This window comes from Prosopis cineraria, unplaced genomic scaffold (assembly GCF_029017545.1).
Source record: "Prosopis cineraria cultivar Desert tree isolate PC_DT_omini unplaced genomic scaffold, ASM2901754v1 PC13, whole genome shotgun sequence".
Taxonomy (NCBI): domain Eukaryota; kingdom Viridiplantae; phylum Streptophyta; class Magnoliopsida; order Fabales; family Fabaceae; genus Prosopis; species Prosopis cineraria.
This window is the reverse complement of record NW_026555344.1, coordinates 799,302-813,486: the sequence shown is the minus strand read 5'-3', so window position 1 is coordinate 813,486 and position 14,185 is coordinate 799,302. Positions and strand designations below refer to the sequence as shown.

Below are 14,185 nucleotides of genomic sequence, written 5' to 3'. Positions count from 1 at the left end.
CAAACAATATTTAGTTAATTTTCATCGGTCATAAAAGTATACATGTATTATCTTTCAAATATTTTTTAATTCACCAAATAGATTTTTTAAAAAGTATTTCTAACAAAATTTTTGCTATTTTCAGTAAAAAAACAAAAATTTTGTTATAATAATTAATTTTCACTGAACTGATTTTTAGTAGATTGACTTTTTATTAGTGTTGTTTTGCTCGCTATGACATGTTATGGTATTAATTTTAAAATTTTTTTATTCTTATAATTTACAGGTCATTATTTACATTTATCATTTAGTAATTGCCATTATTTTTGTTGGCCCAAAAAACTTACCATTATTTTTAATTCCACGCAATTGTTAATGCTACCATCTTATCTTACATTGGGCTGTATGTAGTCAAACTTGTTTAGCTTTATCCTGTTAAGATACATTGGTTAATCACACATTCACACTTATATTGAGAATAGAATATTTAACAATTTATGTGTTCCTACCATTGCATAGAAAATCAGATTGGACCAGCCAAGTCAACCTATGAACAGGTGATTTGGCCTTTTCACTGATTTGGTTTTCATCCTGACCCAGTCAGCAAGTGACTCGATATAAGCCGGCCAACCTAAGGTCAAGCCGATGTAAACCAAATAACCCAATAGGTTAGATGGGTCAACTAAGTTACTTATTTTGCTCTTCAAAAACCATAAAAATTTCTATTTTGCCCTTTAAAATATCTAAAATATCACGTTTTTGAGTTTTTTTAAAAAAGAAAAAACTAAAAAAGCAAAAAGGCTTTGCTGGTTTTGCTTTTGAATGTTGAAGTCAATTGATCGAACCCTACCCCTATTAGCTCTGAACACTTATCCCTAGCCCTAGCTTAAATCAAACCCCACTCGTCAGTCATCGACCATTATCATTGCCCTTTTTTGCTATTGTTACTCTCTTGGGCTCCTAGTTTTCCTAATTCGTACTCTATCTTTCTCTCCATGTAGTAAAAGTGTGAAACTCAACGTGATCATGATGCATAATTTGTGTCGCTCTTAGCTGTCCTCTCTCTTATCGTGGAGCAAAACTTGCCGTAAAGCAGAACTTATTGTAACGTTACTATCCTCTATCTCTCTCAGTGAATCTCCTTGTCATCTAGTCATTAGTTTTTTAATTGCTATGCCTCTTCCTTCTCTACATTTTTAATTCAGAATAAGTGGTTTTTACATTATTTGTTGTTATTAATTTATCTATTGTTGCTTAGCATTTCTGATTGTTTTTGTCTATTGTTATTTTTTATTATTGTTAGACTTTTGAGTAGTTATATTTCTATAATTATTGTTGTATTGATATCTTATATTAAAGATTAATCTTGGATTTGATTGAATATTTTTATAATTAATGTCTTTTTATTTAAATTATATTATTTTAATTATGATCAGTTTGCCACTGGTTTGACCCATGGTTCAACCCCAGTTGAACTGCTAACCCGTGACTCAATGCCTTGACTGGTTCAATGACCAGTTTGATTTTAAGTACCTTGGTTCCTACAACATGACATAGAAGCTAACGGTATATTTTCCCATCCATTGCATATGCATTTTTAAATATCTAAAAGCAACATGCACTTGTGCCAGGGGTGATCATGTGATGGGATAAGATCGAAACATTCTTGTCTTGTATCTTATCTTGAAAAATTATTGGGAGTGAATTTTTGTTTCGTGTCCTACCTCATCCTGAAGTTGTCCCATCCTAATAAGAATCATAAAAAGATTAAGATGTCCTATTGTCCTTATAAAAGCAAAAAATGTAGGAAAAATGTTTAAATGATAATTAAATTGCATGACTTATTAAGTTGAAACCTAAAACAATATGAGTACATAAATCACAATAATTTAAAGCAATTACTGAATTACATCAATTACAACTACAAATGTATAATTCAAGGCCAAATATATGTGAGACATGATATATTATGATAGCAATTACAAGTGACTTCCAAGCTATAAGAGTAGCAATAATAGACAAACAAGATACAACATTAAGTTATTGTTCATTTTCTTTAATATATGTTAAAATAATACATCTTTCAAAAATAAAGCAAAAAATAAGATATAAATAAAAATTATTAAATAGATAGGTATATGAATAAACTATATTAATATAATTAATATATTGTAAAGAAAGATATTACTTTCTACTACTTGCTCTATGTTATTAAAATTATCAATATCAATAATTTATAGTTTTAAATAGGAATTATAAATATTTAAATTATAATTAATATAATTTATGATTAATGTAATTAGAATAAAAATATATTATATTAATATATTTAATATATATTTTTAAAATAAAAAATAACACACATACATATATAACATTCAAAATGGGATGGGATGTTCCAAGAATAATCTCATATCCCATCCTATCCTGAATCCCTTTTCCATCCTAGAAAAAAACTTATTTTAATATGATTAGAACGAAATTGAACCAATTAAAATGATACATAGTTGAACACCTTGAACCCCATCGAGCATAACGTGGCTTTGGCTATCAAAGAGAAGGCAATTTTAGGCAACCTTAACAAAAATATTCATAGGATAAGATGAATGACTTTGCTGAGAGCATGACAGAAAAAATGGTCTTGTTTGGCAACATGTTATGAACCAATTTTTATTTCTTTAAAATAAAAAAATAACAAAATCTAATTGACAATTTGTCTTTAAAAAGTATTTGAAAAAAATTATTTTAGAAAATAAAAAAATTAAAATTTCTTTTAAGTGTTTTAGAATTATTATTTTAAAAAATAAGAGAAATGCAAGAAACACTTATTTTCATTATTTTTTTTTATTTTTAGAACATATGTTACAAAATATCAACCCTCAAAACAATAAAACGAAAATTGTTTAAAACAAGTCCAATTTTACTTTTTTTTCTCTCTTTAGACAAATCTTATGGACTAATTTTACTGTAAGAATTTCAATTCCTATTGATTTCATTGTGAGGATTTTAATTATTTTTTGATGATGATGATTTTAGTCTTGTTTGGATGACAGATCCTAGATGTAACTTCTAAGAGTTGTATGTTTCTTACAAACAATTGAATTGGCGCAAAACAATCCTGGCAACAAAAAGGAACTTGCACGAAATAATATGTTTGAATTTTTTTGGGGATAATAACATAGCAGTGTGTGTTTACATAAAATTTTCTCCACTATTCCTTTAGATATGGCTTTTAGCTGTTGAAATCGTTATCATATATGTAAACAAAACATGGAAGGATTGCTTCTTCTGGTAAAGGATCGAAATTCAAAAGGTTGTCAAAATAAAACTATGTTGAAGCTTTGCCTTCTCTCCAAGTAGAAGGTTCAACTTCTTTCTCGTTTCCTTTTCTTACATATCATTCTTGCTTTACTCTTCTCTTCTCCATGAACATCAAACCACCTGTCAATCTAAATTTCACATTCTCAATAACGCCATCACATAAAGAGATCATGAATCCACTTGCTTTTAAGGAAGAGATTGATTTACTACTTAGAAACAACTCAAAGCTAGATGATGAGATGATTGATAAAGTTTCAGAATTACAATAGCAATCAAATGTTCAGTCTCTACATAAGAACATAGCCATTTCTAAGAACTATCATAAGCAACCAATGGAAATACAATCCAATGACGATCCTATTGATAATGCAAACTATAATAATCTTTCACTAATTTGAAGGATTAAAGCTCTTATCTCTTATAAGGAGTCACGGATCGATTATAATGGTTGTTATGGAATCAATGTTAGGAAGGAAACAAATTATAGAAACGAAGCTCTTGCAAAAGAATTAGATAAGGCTTGGTCACCATCTGAAAGAATAAAAAAAACTAATGGACCAATAGCTAGCCCTACAAATTTCAAATGAGGAATAGAAGAAAATATGATTGCCCTCGATGGATGTCATAGTCATCAACACACTAGGATTACATCTCAATCCTAGATCCCTCAAACCCAGTTAGCTAAAATATGGCAACTAAAAGATTTTGAATTGATAGATATGATTAATAGTTACTACATTATTAGAACCAAGGATGAATCAGCCTTTGATAAAATTCTAAATGGTGGTCCTTGGACAATCTTTGATCATCGCATACCTATGCAACGCTGGTCACCTAGTTTTAACCTAAACTCAAATATCTTAGGTAAAGTTGCCCTATGGGTCAGATTATCTAATATCCCTATACAATGTTATGACAAAGAAATACTATGGAGATTAGGAAATTGCATAGGAAAAACCTTGAAGGTTGACTCTAATTCTTTATCTGAATCTAACTCTAAAGATGAATAGGGGAAAATATAAAGGGAGAAATTTGTGAGGATTAGTATTGAAATTGACCTCCAAAAAAAATTGGTACTCAAGCAATTAATTAAAGATGAATTATATAATGTGGAATATGAAAGTCTAAATTTGATCTGCTTTAAATGTGGATGCTAAGGGCATGACAAAAACAATTGCCCCTACAACTTAAAGAACATAAATGATAATATATCTAAAGAATATGTGAACACTGTTGGCCAAAATAACAACAACAATCAACAGTGTTTGAAGAAGGTTGAAGATGAAAATCAAAATCATATAACTCGAAACTCATCGGAAAACATCCTTGACCTGTTAGAAGAGGAATATGGAGAATGGATCACTCAAAAAACTCCTAATTTTTTAGAAACCTAAAAGATTTTCAGGCAACACATCACAATCATAGACAAAGCTTCATTTCTAAGTCATGATTTGACATCCTCACCGACCTTAACCATGACTCTTGCGGCATAAATCAAAGAGAAGCTACCTTTAATGTTCCACCTTAAGCTTCACCTATTAAGGTTGTTAGACAGATTTGGAGGAGAAAAGATCTGGCTGGCACGAAAAGAAATCGAGCCAAAAAGCTAGACGAAACTGATAATGAAGTGAGAACTAGGGTAAAAAATGAAAGAGAGATATTATCAAAGATAGAAAAAATTAGGCCAAGCTTTGAATGGAAAGGCTCGAATTCGATTAATATTGATAAAAGGGCTTCCAACAAGATAAAGCCCAAAAGCATCCCTAGCAGAACCTCCAAACAAATACACAATGTGGTTAAAGGCAACAAAAGAAACTCGGGCTCTTGTGACAAGCCCATTAACGAATCAATGAAATTAAACGTCCTTAGGGAAAATGCTGAGCTAAATCTGATTGAAAATGTCTTCTCCCCTAATCTAAAATCTAACAAAATCTTATCAATGAAGATATTTCTTCTTTCTAGTAAAATCATATTAATTCTTCCTTTTCACAACTTGACCATAAAAAACCTCTAGACCTTGATATCAACCTTAGTATTGTACTAGAAACCTAATTACAAAAGGACTCTCCTAAAGTTATGACAAATGACCTATTAGCTATGGAAGTCAACCAAAACGAATTCATACAGGATAATGATGAAGATGATATTCTCAAGGATGATCTCCTAGATGAAGATTATAACAAATCTGTCCACCATGAAGATCTTGAGGATGAAGAATTTAGTGATGACCAAGTCGAGGATTCTTTGGAAAATCAAGAAGAGTAATCTTTTACCAGGTTTATCTCATCCTTTTCTTTTAGTATGGATTTAATTTGTTAGAATTGTAAAGATGCTTGTACTAAAAGTTTTCCTACATGTATCAAAGAACATCATTAAAACCTTTAATACTTAAATTCTTATTCTTCTTGAAACTAGAGCCAGTAGTTCCAAAGCAGATTATATTGTCAGGAAATTAGGTTTCTCTGACTGGATTCATGTCAAAGCTATTGGCTATAGTGGTGATATTTGGTTACTTTGGAATAATAATGATCTTGTTAATATCGATTATGCATGCTCTAATGTTCAACTGTTGCATTGCAAGGTTAATATCTCAGCCAATAATTGCTCTTATTTGCTTTCATGTGTTTATAGAGATCCCAATCCTCTCCAGCAAGACTTGCTTTGGGATTTTACCAATTCTCTTGCTCATAATATTACTGATCCTTAGCTTATCGTTAGTAACTTTAACTTATATCTTTCTTGTGATGGCAAGAGTGGTTGACATAATTTCAACCAGAGACCTATGAAACAGTTTAGACAATGTATAAACTCTTCCAACCTTCTTGATCTCAACTTCTGTGGTGATAGATTTATTTGGGAAAAAGGTAATGTGAAAGAACAGATTGATTGGGCTTTTTACAATACTGAATAGAGACTCAAATTTCACTAGGAAAATTCCTTTCATCTGCTTAGATATGGTTTTGATCATCATCTAATTAGAATTCAATTATTTAAAGAGTCTCCTTTAAAGAAATAGACACAACCTTTATGTTGTCAGATGCTTAAGGAATCCTTCCATCCTATGGTCAAAGATTCATAGACTAATAACAACTTAGACGGATAAGGCTACAAATTTTGCCAATTCTACTATTACTTGGAATAAGGAAAAAATTGGCAGTATTCCATCAAAAAAGAATAGAATTTTAAAGAGATTGGAAGGTATTAATAAGAATAGAAGCTACAAAGATAATTACTTCTTGCGAAAATTGAAAAAATCTCTTTGAGAAGACTATAACAAGGTTCTTTTGCAAGAAGAGATGATTTGATACCAAAAGGCTACATGTAAATGGCTTAATAGGGAGATCAAAATATGAAATTTTTCCATACTACATCTGTCATTAGAAAGAAAAAAAACTAGCTCATATCTCTTAAAAGCGATGATGACAATTGGGTGGAGGACTAAAATATTATGAAGAATATGGCTGTTTCCTTTTTTAAAGACCTCTTTAAGGAAGATACCGATATTAGACCTAGACTCCCTACTACTACTTGCTTTCCACATTTATCTTCTATTCAACTACAATCCTTACATAGGGAAGTGACTGAAGAAGAAATAAAAAATGTTGCCTTTGATATTGAGGCATTCAAAGCCCTTGACTCTGATGGCATTAATGCTGAGTTCATTCATTCTTTTTGGAATGATCTTAAGGACAGCATTTTCAACCTGATCAAAAGGGCTTTTAGAGAACTTAACTCTATAAGGGAGATTAATGACATTTTCATTACCTTGATCCCTAAGATTGATCACCCTACTTGTATAAAAGACTTCCACCCTATTTCACTTTGCAATGTTAGCTATAAAATTATCACCAAAATTCTTTCCACGAGATTGCATACTTGCATGAATCATCTAATTGGAGATAACCAAAGTAGCTTCATTTAAGGACAGTAAAATAGTGATAATATTATTATTGCTCAAGAAATTATTCATTCTATAAGGAACAAAACAAGTACAAAAGGATTTATGGCTCTTAAGGTAGACCTTGAAAAAGGCTTTTGAAAGACTATCATGGAATTTCATTGAGGATACTTTCATCTCCATTGGGATAAACAGTCACTTTAGGAAATTAATTCTTACAGCTATCTTTACCACTCGAATGAAAATCTTTTGGAATGGTGAACCAACTAAAAAATTCACTCCTTCACATGGCATTCGTCAGGGGAATCTTCTTTCTCCCTATCTTTTTATCCTTTGTATTGAATGTTTGGGTTATTGTATTCTTAGTAGTATTGATAAAAATGAATGGAAACCCACCAAACTTACACTTAATAATAGGCCTCCTATTTCCTACTTATTTTTTGCTAATGATTTGTTCCTTTTTATAGAATTATCTCTTTCTCAAGCACAAATCTTCATTCTTCAATGTTTCTCAAGTACAAAAGATCAATACTAGCAAATCCAAACTTTTTTGCTTTAGGAATGTCAATATCAACAACGCTCTACAAATTAGTGATGAACTTGGAATTTCTCTCATTGGTAACCTTGAAAAACATCTTGAAATTTCTCTTATTCACAAGCAAGTTACTAAACTTACCTTTGCACCTTTAATTAAGAAGACAAACTCTCGCTTGGGCAATTGGAGAAGTCGACACCTCAACATTGTAGGAAAATCTGTTCTCATAAAATCTATTCTCTCGGCTCTTCCCAGCTACACCATGCAAACTATGCTCCTATTAGATAATGTGCTTATAGATTTGGATAAAATCTCTAGAAATTTCCTTTGGGATTCTTCTGATGTAGAAAAAAACCTCACTTTCTTTCCCGGGATTGCATTACTTTTGATAAAAAGGTTAGGGTACTTGGCATCAGAAATCTCAAAAGCCAAAATATTGCCTTTATCATAAAGCTTTGCTAGGGCCTTCTCACTAAAACAAATTGTTTTTGGGTACGGGTCCTACAGGATAACTACAATTATAACACACCCACTATCCTTATGGTTGTTAAATTGAATTCTTGCTCCTATAATTGGAGTAGCATTTGCAAAATCTGAGACACATTCATGTCATTCATTGGTTGGAAAGTTGGTAAAGGTGATAAAGTATTCTTTTAGTATGATAAATGGACTTCTCTACTTGACCCTCTTGTTAAACATACTTTTCACAATATCGATTCTATTCTTTATGCAAGAGTCTTAGATTTCTGCAAGCCCAATGATGGATGGAATCTGGATTTTATAAGACATTACCTTTACCCGAATATTAAAAAACAAATTGCTCTTGTCCAACCTCCCAATACTCAAGGTGAATATGACATTCTTATTTGGAGGCCCTCTTCGGATGGTGACTTTTCTATTAAATCTGCCAACTCAGCCTTAGAAAATCGGCAGGCACAGGATCACTTTGATATTTGGGCCAAAATTTGGAAATGGCCTACTTATGTGAAGATCAAATGCTTCATTTGGAAAGTGGCTTAAGATCATCTCCGAATAAATGTCATGCATTCTAATGGAAATATCGCATAGCATTGAAATTGTCACCTAGGTTATAACTCTCTTGAATCTTCTATTCATATTTTACAAGATTGTAAGGATGCTAAGGAGATTTGGGAAAAACCGATCAACCCTTCTAAATATAATAATTTTTTCTCTCTTCCTGTATAGGATTGTATAATTTAGAATGCTAAAAATGAAGTAAGAAGCATATCTACCAAAGGATTGCCTTAGAAGAAACTTTTTAGCCGTGCTTGCTGGAACATATGAAAAGCAAGATGCAAGAAAGTTTACTTTGAAGATAATACTTCGAACAAAGACATTGCTTTCTCCTGCACCCAATAAATTATAAATCACCTATAGTTTCAATCCAAACTTAACCATTTGAGTGATTTCAACACCAAACATGAAGCGAGATGGAAGCCACCGAATCTTGGCTAGATGAGACTTGATGTTGATTATTCATCAATCATAATGGTACTGCTGCTTATAGAGGTCTTATCAAAGATGACAAGGGTAACTAAATTAAAGGATTCTCTAAAATATTGACTACCAACCCAGCATAGTTGCTAAACTTATAGGAATTTTAAAAAGACTAAACATTTGCTGGAATGCTAAGATTCTAAATATTAATGTTTGTTCTAATTTCATAAAGACTATATCCCTCATTAATTGCAGCTTTGACCACAACCATCCTCTATCTACAATCATCAAAAGCATTAGAAATATGAGGAACTGGGAAGTTACTTTAGAACACATCTACAAATAAGCTAATTGTTGTGTTGATCTTCTAGCCATAATGTCTCAAGCGAGCATTTTGATATTATTTTATTTGATAAGCCTCCCATAGATTGTAGAAGCATTATAACTTTTGATATGACTTGACTTTAACCTTTTTGGATGATTTTTTGTTGTGGTCTTATACTAAAAAAAAAATAACTATGCTGTGGGGTGTTTTTTTTCTTTTTAAATAATGATGATTTAGTCATTCTAGCTTTTTTGTTTTTTCAGATACGATTATACATGAGGCGAGCTGTGAACTTGGCTAAACAAACACCGTCCCGGTTGCGTCTAGTCGGGACTGAGGGCGTTCCCGGAGGCAACGTTCATGGCCTCGCCGGTTTCATCTTCAGAGGAAAAGGGTTGGGCGCAGAGAGTATCGGATAAGGTTTTTGCTTTGTACAACTCTCTTCCCAAGAAAGGGAAACCTCAAGGGCGCGAAGTCTCCGTCTTGGCTGCTTTCCTTCTGTCTTCTCCTTCCAATGGTTCGTTCACTCTCTTCTTTGCTCTCTGAATCTCTCTCCTTCTCTCTAAGTCTGTTCGTCATATGCAAATTAGAAATTTGGATTTCTGTCCTATATATTTCCTTTTCTCTATTAAATGCTATATATAATGAACACACACACATATATTGGCCCAAGGAAGTCATTAATTCATTTCAGGTTGCAGATATGGAGGTTGTTTCTCTCGGAACGGGAACGAAATGTATTGGACGCTCACTTTTGCGCCCTTATGGTGACGTTGTTAATGATTCTCATGCTGAAATTATATCACGAAGAGCTTTGTTAAGGTATTCTCATTTTCTTTACTTTAAAATCTGTATATAAAGTTTGGTACTCTAATTTGAATGATTAATTTGGAAAGTTCTTCTTCTTCTTGTTTTTTTTTTTTTTTTTCCAATAAAAACGTTGGCATGGCTGATACGAACATCATTTCCTAGCCTGGATTTTTTTTTTCTGTGATTTTTTACATGTTACCATTTGAGGTGTTCAAAGGATTTCTGGAACAAAATTAAGTCCTACTCTTTTTCCCCCCTTCATGTAACGTGTTGCCATGTGAAGCGATGTTTTTTCATTCTTTTCTATTCACGCCAGGTTCTTCTATACACAGATTCAACATGTTAGTGAAACTTGTAATAAGCATATACCCAGCAACGGATGCAAACGGTTCAAAGTTGGCGACGATAGCATACCGTTTGTGTTGGTCCCAGAGTGTCCTGATACAGCGAAATATAACTTGAAAGAGGGTTGGAAACTACATATGTACATATCGCAGCTACCATGTAATCCAAGGCTTTAATAATTAATAATGCCTCCGTCATTGTTATTATGTCGATTTGGCTTAGGCTAAATCCCTTATTTGGGTGCTTTTTGTAGGCGGGGATGCTTCACTCAGTTCTCTGGTCTCACCTTCAGATAGTATTTCACTTGGAGAAAGAGAAAGTAATTCATCGTCGTGTCTGGATAAGCTTAAAAACCCATGGGTTTTGCTCTTAAAATATCCAATAATAATAGGATTGGATGCACGGCTTACATAATTTTCTCACAGCCCTTTTGACTTTTATATTTCTACCATAAGTAGATTTCTTTGTTGAATGCAACTTTTCATACTTCATTCGCTTCTCTTGTTCCTAAACATTTATTTGGTCATGGGGTTTATTCTAAGATGAAATGATTGACTAATTGTTTGTGATTTAGTTGTTTTCCGTTCTGTTAAAAATAGGACATCTTAACTTGATTGAACACCTATCACTAAGACAATATGTATGTATGTATGTATCTTAGGAGGCACACACTTAGTCCAAGTGCTGCTTTTTGATTATGACTCAGCCCTGCACTAGGGCCTCTGTCACAGGAGATGGCTACCAAAACGCAGCCAACCATCACCCCCTCAACAATTCCCCCGTGGGAATTAAACACTTCACTTCTCTTGGATATTATTTGTTAGATTGAGTGCTTACAACTAGATTTATAGTTGTTAGTTTGGACACAATTCTTTCTACTTTAGTGCACCTAGACAAGTACCATGTTTCGACTATGATTGGACAGTTGCTATTGCACACTCGCACTTGCCTGAAAATCACTAGAGTACTATAGCTGCATTAACTTTTCACTTTGTTCTATATTGATAGACCCAGCTTGAGTAATGTGATGATTTTATTGGAGATTGGAGATCGCTATACAATTTGCTTATATTCCCACCAATTGAGTAAAATAACTGTCTTCCTCCCTTAGTAACAAGGATAAAGTAATCCATTTGTAATATAGCAAAGGCCAATAGCAGAAGGTTTAGTTGGATCTCAGCTTTGTTAGACGAGAAAACACTCTTAAGTAATGAGAATTTCTTGATAGCAGAAGCATTTATGTACCTATCGTGTCTTTCAATCTTTTATGTATTTATCTTTGATTATTTTCTTATCCAAATTATATCATTCTATTTTCACCATATAGTATATTGTTTTAATTGCATATCAGATGGAATTTTTTTCAAAAGTTGTTATGGTGTTCATTTCTTATAGTCTTAACAGAATTATTTTGTCTTCATCTCCAGATAATGGTCCAAAACAAACAGGAAAAGTTCAGAGGAAGCCAGGTCGAGGTGATACAACTCTGTCAGTTAGTTGCTCAGACAAGATAGCCCGATGGAATATTGTCGGTGTTCAAGGTTAGACATACTTAAAGTGGGGCAACTAGTACTTCGTTCCTTAAAGTTGGAGTTTCATGCTTACATTACATGTGAATGAGATTGAAAACTCCTGTTATGATTTTAAAATTTTAATAGATCATGTTGAACTAGTTTTATGCAGGCAGTTATGCATGCTTATCTTTTGCACCAAAACCTTTGGTTATATGATTTCCTGTCCCTTGTTGATTTTATTCTTCTGCGAAGCTATTACATTTTGTAAGAGTAGTGCTTAGATGTTTATAAACTAATTATTCACGCAAAGGTGAGGATCAAGCTAGGTCAGTTACCTACACATCAAATTGTAATGTGACAAACATGACATACAGCTTTGTGCTGGTCTGATATTGTTAATTTCTAACTTATAATTAATAATTCGTTCCTAATCTATTCCCATTCTTCATCAATGTGTAGATGAATATTAGTGATTCTGCATGAAACATTGTGGTAGTAACCACATCCAGTGTATGATTTGACTGGAGTAATTGTCTCTCTTGTTTCAGGAGCTTTGCTTTCCTACTTTCTCCAACCAGTTTATATATCCTCAATCATTGTTGGATTGCCCCCTAGCAGTTCTGAAAATCTTCTAATCGAGGATCACTTAAAAGGTGCTTTGTATGATCGCGTCCTACCTTTGTCAAACAAGTTAAGAAGTCCATTTCGAGTGAACCAGGTTGATTGAATATTCAGTTTCTTAGTAGATATTAAAATAAACAAAACTGTGACTAGATATATATTTCATTTTGCAGCCATTATTTCTGGCTGCGTCAGCACCGCCCAAGGACTTTCAACATTGTGAAAGTGCTGCTAACACTCTAACATGCGGGTATTTGCATCAAATGCTGGCAAATTCCCAGTGCTCGTTTAATTTATGGTTTGATGTTTTAGTGTATCTGAATGCTCAAATTTGCAGATATTCTATTTGCTGGAATAAATGTGGCTTGCATGAAGTCATTCTTGGAACCACCGGAAGAAAACAGGGCACCTCTGCCAAAGGGGCATTTTACCCATCCACAGAATCATCATTATGCAAGTAAGCATAGCAGCACCTCCCTTAAAATTTTGCCTGTTGGACCCTAATTACGGTATTGTATTGTCTCAGAAAGAGGCTGCTGGAGGCTTTCTTGTCACTGAGACCTGAGTGTTCGAATTCTATGGCTGTAGTTACTTATCGAGAACTTAAGGTCCTGATTTGTTCTTAAATATCCTGGACACTGTCTGTTTTTCTTTGTAGTGAGAAGATGTGTTATGATTTGTAATCTTCTAATCTGTTTCTCTGATCAATTCTTTGCAGGATGGGGCAGAAGAATACCGATTATCTTCTAAAGTTCTTAAGCGGAAACCTCCTTTTAGCGAGTGGTTCTTGAAACCATTGGACTCCGAGGCATTTCCCATCTTGAAATAGCTGAGTTTATTAGCTATGTAAACCCTATTTCGGTTGTATTTGTGGGTGATTGATAAGTTAGACATTATAAGTGTAACGAGAGTGGGTTGTATGCGTTTTCAGAGTTTTAGATGGCCGAAAACAGTGCTCGCTTCCTCTATTATGATATTCTCAAAGCTCTGGAGGAAAGGGGGTGAGACCTTTTCTCTTTAGTAATTGAGCCCGCGAAACAGCCTAATTTTATCTATAGCATAAACCTTTGAACACACTAACGGATCTTCCTATTTATCTGAACATCTGAGCCACTAATATGAGCATTCCTTGCTAGCTGGTCTGCGCACTTCAAACTTCACGGTAAGCATGATTAAAGGGTTATTTGGTTTTCTCACTCAAAAAGTGCCTTCGTACTTTCAAAAAGTGATAAGCCGTTTGGGTACTAAAAATGATATGAAAATGGCTTTCTGAATTTGTTTTGAGAAAGTTGATGAATGTGATTTGCTTCAACGGGATTAGATCCAGCTTTTGAGATGTACATTTGGATGTTGAGATATTAATGAGGGAATTAAACGTA

The 14,185-nt window shown here is 33.2% G+C and overlaps 1 protein-coding gene across 2 annotated transcripts; it reads left to right on the top strand.

Annotated features, from left to right (window-relative positions):
• Window positions 1-9,789: 9,789 nt before the first annotated feature.
• Window positions 9,790-13,880, top strand: LOC129291119 (tRNA-specific adenosine deaminase TAD1). Of its 2 annotated transcripts, XM_054928294.1 has the most exons (10): window positions 9,791-10,033; window positions 10,218-10,338; window positions 10,643-10,830; window positions 10,925-10,990; window positions 12,099-12,212; window positions 12,734-12,903; window positions 12,980-13,056; window positions 13,144-13,263; window positions 13,333-13,414; window positions 13,525-13,880. In XM_054928294.1, the coding sequence occupies exons 1-10, from the start codon at window positions 9,877-9,879 to the stop codon at window positions 13,633-13,635; spliced, it is 1,206 nt and encodes a 401-aa protein (XP_054784269.1). In that variant the 5' UTR covers window positions 9,791-9,876; the 3' UTR covers window positions 13,636-13,880. The 2 variants fall into 2 exon arrangements, with proteins under 2 accessions (XP_054784270.1, XP_054784269.1); XM_054928295.1 differs by lacking the exon at window positions 13,333-13,414 and having other exon boundaries at window positions 9,790-10,033.
• Window positions 13,881-14,185: the final 305 nt, after the last annotated feature.